The sequence below is a fragment of the Culex pipiens genome, chromosome 1, assembly GCF_016801865.2.
Source record: "Culex pipiens pallens isolate TS chromosome 1, TS_CPP_V2, whole genome shotgun sequence".
Lineage (NCBI taxonomy): Eukaryota > Metazoa > Arthropoda > Insecta > Diptera > Culicidae > Culex > Culex pipiens.
The window spans coordinates 58,429,617-58,440,953 of record NC_068937.1 but is presented as its reverse complement, the minus strand read 5'-3'; the positions used below and the strand labels follow the sequence as shown (position 1 = coordinate 58,440,953).

Here is an 11,337-nt window from a genome sequence, read left to right as displayed (position 1 = left end):
AAAAGGATGCATTGTACTGGCAATGCGATGAATTTACAGATTGTTTGAGGTTTTTGCTTTTTTGGTATTTTTAATAACACTCATAATAAAAGGCATTCAACATAAAAAATGCCAAGAAAATTCAGCTTGTTCCGGCAACTTTTTTCATAAACAAAAACAAACTCTCACCATTTCACGGTACCCCCTCCCAGTGGCTCTTCTCGTGCAGTGTCACCGTAAGAGGACGTGCCCTCGAGGAATTCTACCAATTTGGTGGGCTCTGTCTGTCTGTTTTCGTTGCGGTGGGTTTCCTTCTTCAGCACATTCTGCGAGGGTGGGCGCCTAATTGAAAGCAAACTAACGAGTGTTTTTGATTTTTATGGGATTTTCCGGCAGTTTTCCCCCGGCGCTCTCGGTGACTGACTATTATTTGATTTGGGGTGGAAATGGAATGATAAAATGTATCATTTACAAATGACACGAATCGGTGAGGGGCGTTTTCTGCTTCCGATAAGGAGGGTGTGTGCGGAATGATTTGACAAATATTTGACTAATAAAGTTGATGATACTTTGCGGTTCCGGCTTTCGTTCCGGGTGGTGGAAGATTGATGTGATGACTTTTTAGGACGATTTTCGTTGAAGCTTTTGAAGGTTAGATATTTCTGTAGCATGATTCTCTGAAGTGTCCATTTTCGAACTATTTCTTCGATGAAAAATCATTCAACTAATTATTGCCTTGATCACAAAATCTACATCAAGCTCGATGAAATCATTCGGTTTTAGGTTTTATTGATCCCAAAATCAACATCCCATAATCTCGCCTACACTTTCCACCATTCCGGCCATTCCAAAGGTATGTTTCCCCTCTAAAAATTCCTCACATTCCATCGCGAGTCGTTTTATCTAAACCGAGCTGCAGTCTCTCCGGAAGCTCCTCTAGCGATGAGGTCATTCTGTTACCGCCGCCGCCGACGACAACACGTTCAACGGTGTGAATACCTTTTCAGGTGGTCAACACCTTGCTGCGGGTGTTCACGTGGACCAGGTGACAAAATTGAAATGAAGAAATTTTTTAACTGACCAACAATATTCGTTCGACTGAGCGCAGTCAGGTTCGAGCTCGGCCGAGAACTGCTGAAAAGAATAAATTATCAATAATGTTCGGTGGCGGTTAATTTTGTTCGGGAATATTTTTTTAATACATTTTTTCGGCTGCTACTTCACAAATCGATGAGCTGGACAAAGGCAAAGCTATTTCGGGATCTTTTTTCGTGGCCGGGTAGCCAAACGTGACCGATGATAAATGGACAGAACAGCTTTGTGATGCAAATCGAGTGTGTTTTTTTCTTACCTTCTGCCTTGCTTTTCTCTACAAATGAGCAGAAAAATGTATTTCTTTATCATCTTCTGTTTGCTTGCTTGCTCTTGAGGTGGGTTGAAATCGGTTGTAACGAATTACGAATTCTCAAGCCAACAGTTGAACTAATAAAATTAGCTTCTAGACAGTCTACTTAAGGGTTGATTAATGCAAACAAACTGGCCACGTGGAACCAGAGCGTCGGAGCCACCTCATTTTCCCAAAACCTAGCTAATCACGTTAGAGCGAAAGCCAGCCCCCATTATTCACCTGTTGAAATTTTCTCATCTGATTGAACCATGTCCTAGCCCAGCCTAGCCTAACCTTGCCCAGGACCACGTCCGTAACTAGACCACTCGTTGTTCCAGATTAATTACGTCGATTCAATCAAAATCAAAGGCCACAAAACTTATCCCGCTGAGCGAATAAAAGGGGATTTTCTCTAGTAATCCACCCGAAATTGATAAACAAGAGCGTAAACGAAGCGCGCGATCCCTTTGAATCCACCACGGCTGGCCGACGACCGACGATGTAGAGGTACAGACAAAAAAATCAGTTTGATGATGGTTGATGGCCCTGTTATCTTGGACCAGATCCCATCAGAACCAGACCGGTGGGGAAGCAAAAAATTCCTAAATCAAATTATCCCTCGCGCGCTCTCACGTGGTGGCAGAAAGATGAGCGACTCTTGCATGCTCAGTTTTAATTTTTTGAATTTTTGAGCGACCGTGAAACATCAAAAGAGAACGATGGAGGAAAATACACGCGTAAGTTCAAAATTTGAAATGGAACAGCGTGGAGCCACAATTGATTTGAGAATTTTACACTCAATTTAGGCATTACAACTTCAACATGCACTCTTTTTCATGTTTGCTTGCTTGGGTGGAATTTCAATGGAGGGAAACAATTTTTAATATTCAATTCAATACTTTAAAATCTTTTTGAGAAATAGCTAAAATAATTAAAAAATAACTAGCTTAACCCACCCATTTGTAGGCAGTGTCCATCATGTGAAAGGTAATTAAATTAAAAAAATTTGGAGAATGGCACTATTTATTCAGGAAATTGGGCATATCTCTGCTTATATTGAACCAAAACTGAAACTTTTTTATGGAACTTGTTCAAAAACTGTTTTCTACAATGTGTTTGATTTAAAAATGTTCTAAAATGTAATAGTGTGATGTGGATTATTTATTTAATAATCTATATTTTGCATTTATTAATACTCAAATTCGAATCCGGGCAATGTTTTGCTGTATTTTCATGACAAATTGTACAAAGAAAAGATTTATTTCGGTCGTATCGGGGTTTCCAGCTTGGATTTTGGAGTAATTTCAAAGAATGTTAGAAATCTGGTCAATTTGGTTCAAATTTTCTTTTTATTGGAGGTCAAATATTGATCAAATGTAGTTGGTTAGAGTCCCCATGGCATATTAATAGGAATTTGAGTGATATCAACATGAAAGCACCTATTTTCTGTGACTTATTTGAACAAATATCCCATAAAATCGAAAAATAATCTTCAAAAAAAAGTTGCTCTAGACCCTCCCGAAAAAATATTTCGGTATACCCCGCATAATGTCGGGAAACAACCCTTCTTTCACGGTGCCAAATATCAGACATACCGAATTTTTTTAACATTAGCTTGTTCTAAAAAATACACCGTGCCACCGTGCCCGTGCATGCGAAAATATATTTTATTACATAACTTTTGAACTGCACATCTAAACTTCAAAAAATTCAAAAGCGACGTATGAAACAATAAACCGAGTCGAATGCAAAGGGTCGATAGGTATACTTGAAGGTTGGCCTACAAGCTTTCTATGAAAAAATAATTTTGATAGAAGAATTTTAGCCTTACCTCAGTGAGGAAGACAAAAATCAATTCTTTGGCCGATGTCATTCGGCAAAGTTGTTATCCAGATAATTGGATCCTAAAACTATGCTTAGATTGCTGATATTATTGTTCGCAACGATAAAGCTTAATTTAATCAGCACAATAACCTTTTGTACGACCACAAAGGTTGAAAATTAATTTTTACACTCAAAAAAATGAGTTCGCGTAAACGTGAACAGCGTTCATGCCAACGGGAACCAGGAAGAAAACTGTTCACTTTCATGGTGCAATGCACTATAAAAGTTGAACAGTTTTCTTCCTGGTTCCCGGTGGCATGAACGCTGTTCACGTTTACGCGAACTAATTTTTTTGAGTGTAAATCATTTTAGGAAAACTAACATAGCTCGTTTCAAGATGACCATAATTAACTCAAGGTAAAATGTTGTCCTGTCAATTTATTTATTTCTGCTTGCAGCAAAATTTGGCATTACTAAATCACAGTTAATGTACATCGATTATAGGATGTAACAAAATTTGTCAATTTTGCGGGCATTTCAGGGCATGGTCCCCTGAGCCCAAATCCTAAATATAAACTTGATAGGTTTCAACAGGAATTGGCGCATTGAATTTGAAGTTTAATTGATATTTATCAATTAAACTTCAAATTCAATGCGCCAAAAAAAAGCCCTTTACGATTTAGTGCTTTTTCAAAAAACCTCTCGAACTCATAGTTCGTGTTCCAGGGAACAACTTTATCGACGAGTGCGAAAAGTTTCGTTAAGAATGTTACAGAATTTATGACACCGCCGCTGAAAACTTCAACTTTTCCTTCAAGCTCTTCTGGCACAGCTTGCTTGGTTGCACGAGCGTCGCGACACCTACCTCAATATTTTCTGCAGTAGTGCTTCCAGAAGAGAATTTAATAATTACAATTTATCAATTAGATAAATTTGGCTTATCATTTCAGAAGAGAGTTCATATGATTTTGAACCAACTGCATAATTAACTCAAAATTGACGAAATAACATGTGGGACGGACTTGCTTCGAGCGGCAGACAATTAATATTTAAATTTCGTGGTAGGGTTTATGTCTCTATATTGGACCTAGTACCTAAATTGAGCATTTCCGGAAGCTGAAATAAAGGAATGAACACATTACTCTTCACTATTTTTGTGCCGAATTGCTAGCTGCCCATCAGGTTAAAATTTTCCTCACTTCTGCTTACCGCTACTTGACACTCAGCGTCACGGCTTTCATCGCTCTGCATACGAGTGCGAGCCTTTTGAAACTTTGCAGCAATAAAACTTTTAATTAAAATTACTTTGTGTATTTTGGAACCATGGGTGAGTTAACGTTCAATTTGACACTTCTTCGAACTGAGAGGGAAAGTGATGAATGTCATCACATAATGTTTAACTACATAAAGTTATTTAACAAAAACAAGATAAAACTTTCAAATTTGCTGTCATCGAATAATGTAAAAATACACATTTTTTATAGTGAATTTATTGAAACCAATTGAAAATCAAATTTGCTGTCATCATAATTTATATTTTCTTTCATAATTAAGTAACAAACCAGGCATTTTTTAAGATTTCATATTTTTTTTTATTTTTGAGATAATATAATTATATAATATTTCGATTTACTATGTACAGTTCTCGGGAGCGTTCCTCGCGCTCCCCCTATTTTTTTCATTCCATAATCAATAAATTTGCAATCAAATTCTCGATACTCTCTAAACCACCAGTAGCTAGTTGCATCTCTGTTTGCTTCTGATTCGCTCACTTCGTCATGCACTTGCGCTAATCTCGTGCACTTGTCGGCAGCCCTTCCTTCGCCACTCGATCGAGAACCGGAAGAACCACATTTGCAGTGCTCACTCTCTGAATCAGCGCGCTTCATGTGTACAACTATATTTAGCGATTTTTGTTTTGTTTTGCTTAAAGGGCTTTCAATTCATTTAATCGTTAATCTTATTTATACCTAATCTTATCTTGTTCTTCTTGCTCTTGCTCAATGTTCTTCCATAGAGAGCGTGTTAAAAAGTGTGTTGGTAGGTTGATTTTTTTTTCTCGAATGGAAAAAAATAAAAGGAAAAAGTAACATTTGTAAAAACAAATTGAGTCGCTCGCGCTCTCTCTCTCTCTCTGGAGCATGAGTATTTTATAAAAGGAAGGGGGGTTTCATTCTCACGCACATGCTGCAAAAATGGTTCGAACGTAAAATTGCACAGGTTCTCTCTTTTCTCTTACCGCTTAACTATCCTACGTACAAGTGGTTGGAATGTGTGTGAGTGGGACGTGGGACACTTTTGTTTAATATCAAAGTTTATGATTTGTTTCGTGCTCGTTGCACGACCTCTGAGGCGGGATCCGTCGCACTGTTTTAAATCTCTTTGTTTGTTTTACTTCATACACGGATTTACACCTTTTGTTTGTTTTGATAAGATTTTTGTTTTCTTTTTTTTATTAAGATTGGGTTTTTTAATAACACATTTTGGCGCTGGTAAATCGATGTATGTTTTTTTTCTCAGTTGTTTTTTTAAATACTTGCGTTCACTTTTTTTGATCCTATCAAAAAATACTGATATGAACAGTTTGATATCGATTCTGGCTCAATTTTGATTGATTCTTTCTCTATACACTTAATTCGAAAATGACTTTCGCACGATTCGAGTCGTTCTTTCTCCTATGGCAGCCTAACGAATAAATTAGAAGGGTGGGAGGGGGGAGGTTTTGGGGAGGGGACAACAAAAACATTAAAAACAAAGCTTTCGAAGCGATCACACGGGGCGCTTCTTCGATATGGTAGAGCGGGTAGGGGATGAACAACGGGAAATTCAGAACTTCGGAAGTTGCGCCTGCTAAAATCGTCGTTGTCGTCGTGAGTGTGTGTGATATGAGCAATGATTGGCAGCTCTCTCGATCGGGACTTTACACCATGTTGACGTACTTGTCCTGCGGGTTCATGTAGTCGAGGCCGTTCGGGCTGAACGTTTGGCCGCCCATCGGACCGCCGGTGAGGGCCGACGTCGAGGCAAGGCCAAAGTTGGCGGACGTCGTGTAGCCGTGGCCATGGCCCATGTTGTAGTTGCTCTGGTTCTGGTTCTGGAAGTAGTCCATCTGGCTGTAGTAGGACGGGGTGTTGTAATTGTTCGGGTACTGCTGGTACTGATTGTGCCAGAAGTTGTACGTTTCGTGGTTCGGCACGTACGCGAGCGAGCTGTGTGAGGTCTGCGGGGTGATTGGCGGCGACGGTGTCGTCATGATGGACGAGTTGGACCCCAGTGGCGTCAGGTTGCCGGCGGATGGCCCATTGGACACGCCGCCAACACCTCCGACTCCACCCGCTCCCAGCGATTGACCTAACCGCGAGTTTATGTTCATGTAGGCCGGCGCGTGGTGCGATAAGCTGCTCAGCTCGGGATCCTTCAGCAGATCGTAGCCCGGAGACGCCTTCATGCCATCGTTACCGCCGCCACCACCACCACCCCCGGGAGTGTGATGAAACGACGACGGTTGCTCCTTTTTACAGATCACATTGACCGGTGGACTCACCGAAGTCGACGGAGTTATCGGCAGGATCGGTGACGCATTACTGTGCGCCAACCCTAAACTTCCGTTGTGACTGCTGCTGCTGTTACTCGCGCCCGCTCCACTGCCGTTATTGCTTGGCCCACTTCCGGCTCCGTTCGGATGACTGCCGTGGCTGCTGCTGTTCATCGGCGTGTGCTTGATCGTGGGCTTGTTGTTGGCGTTCGCTATCGATGAGGTGGTCTTGTTGGCAGAACCGTTGTGGTTCGCTGAAGAGGACGAGCCGGAACCGCCGCCGGACTGCCGGCTGGCCGAGTTGGACGAACTGCTGCTGGACGATTTGTTGCTGCTGTTGAGATTGGCGGAGGTCTGGTGCTGGAGCTGCTGGCGGCACTTGGCGCGCCGATTCTTGAACCAAACCTGGAAAGAGAGAGAGAGAGACTTTTTGTTAAAACATATTCAGAGATATGTGACCGGCTACGAAATTAAGAGAAAATATAATCTCTTCAAGACTTTTATAGCAACTGTTCTAAGAAACATTTGTGGTTCGAAAAACGCTAATTTTACTATTTTTGCATCAGAAATATCACAGATCAATCAAGTATTACCTAAAAAAAACTCCCAACTCAACATTTCACCTCTTGTAAGTTGAGCAAGTCGAGCCCACCCTCCCCAATCATCCACCCCCGTCGGAGAACCGTTAAAGAACTCTTAAAAGTACAATGGTAATTCAATATCCTCCTACACGCAGCAGCACACCCCTCACTTGACTGCCACCCAGCAAACCCGAAACCAACTTTTTCCGTCCTCCCGGCTGTGATTTGTTTCAATTCATTTGATTTTATTACTTTTTGTTCCTCCCCCAACTAGGTTGTCGATGATGTCCCCGGCGGGAGAGGATTATTTGTTCGGGTAATGAAAACGTGATTACGAAATCATTACCTTTTTGCGCCCCCTCGCCCACCACCACCCTAGTCTGCGTAGCTAGTCTGTGGTTCCGCCGCACAGCTGGAGATTTTCCGCAACGTTTGGTATTTTCATTCGAGAGGGGAAAAGCCGCCTTCCCGAGGGACTGAGAGAGTTGTGCTAATAGCTCTCCGGTACACTAGGCTGTTTTTTTTTTTTTGGAAGGGAATCGAGGGAAATCTCTTCAAGATGCTGGAATTTGAAGCTAGTTCTATTTCAAAAATTGATTTCACGAGGTATTTAAGAATATTTAAAATTTTCGCTGATAAAATCTCGAAGATCATTCCAATTTTCAAATTCATTCTTCTTTACACAACTGAGTTTACCGAAGGACACGCCGTAAAGTAAGCCGTTATCGTTTTCCAACAGCAATTCAATGACTTTGCGAACATGCACAAATCAATGACCAACATGCCCCTGAGAGGGCACATCTGACCAAACTCATATTTCACAGAATAAAAGCAACGATTACAATACCGCTCAACTGTCAGCTTCCGGGCAAAACAAACAAACCCCGAAGCTGCACAGTTACATCTCAATCTGTTTCTAATCTGTTTGCACTTTCTTCAAGGCCCTGTGATGATCAATCACTTCTTGGCCCCTGACTCGACAAATTTCCCAGAACCCACAGAGAGCCCTAATGCCCTCTCATTATCACCTTTTCCGAAGCCTCCGCAGTTTGAGGCTTGAGCAACGAGTGAAAACGGACCCTAAAATCGATCAATTTTTCGCAATCTCACTGCTGTTTGTTGTGATCGGCCGATCGGCCGGAATGTTCCGGGGTTTTGTTTGCACCTCCGGCAATTATTACGTTCGAGTTGGGTTGCGCAAATACAGCCGCCGCTGCCAGTTGACAGTGCGCAGATGGTTCTTGGCGCCCTGTCTGGGGGAATCGACGACATTAGACGGAGAGTTTTTTTTTTTTTTTGCCGATTCGATATTTATGGTTATGATAATCGATGCCGCCGAGTTCAGACCAGAGTCCGGGCCCGGCCAGATGGATAGAAGAGAGTTTGGCCATAAAAGGAGATCTGTGGCGCGCAGACAAATGGATTTGATGACGATTTGAAATTTTTGCTGCGATCTGTACGGCGGCAAAACATTTCCTTGGTTTTCTACGGGGGCAGAGAAGGGTCGTAAAATAGAGCTTTTGCTCGTAAATAAGAGTAATAGACATTTGCGCGACGCGCCGGGTAGTTTGGTTGATAGTGGAACTAATTGATGAATCTTGAGTGACATGAGGTAGTGGAAGGGGGGTCATTTGTGGGGTTAGAGTTTTTTTTTCTAATAAGGTAAGGAGAACAGCAGTTAAAATAAATTTTGAGAATTCGAGCAAATGTTAAACCATTCACAAATTTAAAGTTTTTAAGTTTTTTCCTTCCTTATCTAGTTTTTGCAGTCACAAAAATATGTGATCCTTAACATAGAATCATTCGTTGAGACTTAGTTGCCAGGTCATTCGAACTTGAGCTCAGTACTTTAATTTTCACTGAGATATAAAAAAAAGGTTATTGTGTTAGTTGATGTTTACTCCTCCTAAAAACTTGAAAGTTTGATCCACAAATCTTCAACAGACTCTTCAATGAAATCAATTTGAAAATTCTGCCTTGAATTCCCCCAGTATCAAAAATGCTATTTCTGTTTCAGCTCAAATCTCTCGCTTCCAATTATCAAAACGCCAACCGCTCGTAAAATTTAATTTTCCTTGTCAACCGACGGTGAAATTCAATTCTTCGTCTTGTGCAACTCCTTGCCTATCTTGTCAGCCTTCGCATCCCTGTCGTCACCCCGCGCAGAATTCCTTCCCATGAACAACAAATCCTCCCCGATTATCACTTTATTATTCACCCTCTTTTTTCCCGGAGCTGGTGAGTTTATTTTTCCACGTCGGAAAAACTCAACGGCGGCGGTCGTCAAAGTGCAAAAACTTCTTCTATTTTCCGCCGCAAGGGAGGCAGCGAGCAAATTGATTAAAAATTGAAATTAAATCAACATCACACGCGCAGAGTTATTTACAATTTTGATTCCGAAGTGAGAAGGACGAAAGGAGGAATATTGTTGTCACACTGCATATGGTTGCCGGCGGGAAAATTCCCACCACACTGTTGAAATGGGGGGTGGGAAATTGAGTGTTTTCCGTTGTCCGGTGGCCTTGAGGGTAGTTTTTAGCTTCTACCAAGAGTGACAACACTTGTCGTTGGATAAACAGAGTCGTGGGCTGTGTGTAATTTTTTCAGTTCCATTAGACTTTTCTAATTCTCTTTTAATTAAAACTAATTTAAAAATAATCTTGAATATTTCAAAAAAGAACAATTAAACAGTGTTCTTGATATCAATTTCAAGTTACATTACAGAAACATCATATGAAATTGGTTTTGAAGTGTCCTCGAAAAATTTCTATACAGCAAGATGCTCATTCGATTAGCTGTTTAGCTGCTAACTTAAATTTTTGTTAAGCATCCTTGCCAAATTTAATCGTTTTTATGTCAACAAAACTTAAAGGAGATCTGTAAGTCAGTTGAAAACAAAAGGGAAAACGTTTCTTTTTAATATCAGGAAAGAGCATAATTTCTTAGTGAAATTGGGGAAATCGCAAAAAAAATTTTATGTTACGCTTAAACTTCTAACAAAAAAGATAAAATCTCAACTTAGACTGAATCAACAAAGTTTATTTTTGGACAAAAGATCCGTAGGATTGTTGGTTATACGATGTCAGACGGTTTGACAAAAAAAATTAACCATATTGGAGATATCTAAAATTACAAAACTCTTTTAATATTTACGTTGTGTGATTCCAAAAAATTAGAAATTTGGCATAAGTTGGATAACAATGTTTACAAAGCTCTCTAATAAACATTTCGAGTTGTATTTAATAATCTTTCATAAGTTAAGAATATTTTGTTTTAGAAATTGGTTTCTAGGAGCACATTTTCAAGAAAAAACAGAGAAATCCTGATCCGACACCTACCTGTACTCGCGACTCGGGCAGGTTGATCTTGAGGGCGACCTCCTCGCGCATGAAGATGTCTGGGTAGCGCGTCTTGCCAAACAGGGCCTCCAGGACGTCCAGCTGGGCACGGGTGAATGTGGTGCGTTCTCGGCGCTGCTTCCGCGGGTTGACTCCTGTTTATGGGAGAAAAAGTTGAAGAAATATTTCAGAAAAATGTTGACGAAACTAGATTTTGTGTGCTTTAACTAAAAGTTCTAAAAATAAATTATAAAAATTAAAATCTACTTTAAAAACTAAATTCGATATCTGAAACTGAAACGAAACCGATCTCTTATAAAATCTTTGGAAAGTAATGAGAGAAATTGTGATATAAAATTTCATAAATATCTTTCTTTAATGTGCAGCTCGATGTTAATTCTGCTTTGGAAATTTCTGAAACGAGAGTATTTGCATTAGTTATAGCTCTGTAAAAAAAGTTAAAATGTTTCGTTTTAATCCTTCGCTCGATATCAATTAAAGGTCGTCGAACTTACAGCCGATATCGCACAAAGACTGAAAAAAAAACAAACAAAAAACGTGCACTTATCGATCGCAACTCGGAGTGTAAAAAAAGCCAAATGAGTGCCCAGACGACGACAAGGTGGCTTCAGTCGGTCCATATACGGTAACCGCAACGTATTGCTCGTCGCGTGCACCGGAATCGGAAAAACT

The 11,337-nt window shown here is 40.5% G+C and overlaps 1 protein-coding gene across 2 annotated transcripts in view; it reads right to left on the bottom strand.

Annotated features, from left to right (window-relative positions):
* Window positions 1–5,166: 5,166 nt before the first annotated feature.
* LOC120430293 (homeotic protein ocelliless) overlaps window positions 5,167–11,337 on the bottom strand; it is a 32,957-nt gene continuing 26,786 nt past the window's right edge. For both annotated transcript variants that reach the window (XM_039595388.2, XM_039595389.2), the window contains exons 3-4: window positions 10,645–10,799; window positions 5,167–7,130 (exon numbers count right to left, since the gene is read on the bottom strand). In XM_039595388.2, coding sequence (XP_039451322.1) covers window positions 6,111–7,130; window positions 10,645–10,799 — 1,175 coding nt within the window. In that variant the 3' untranslated portion in view covers window positions 5,167–6,110. The remainder of the gene's footprint in view (window positions 7,131–10,644; window positions 10,800–11,337) is intronic.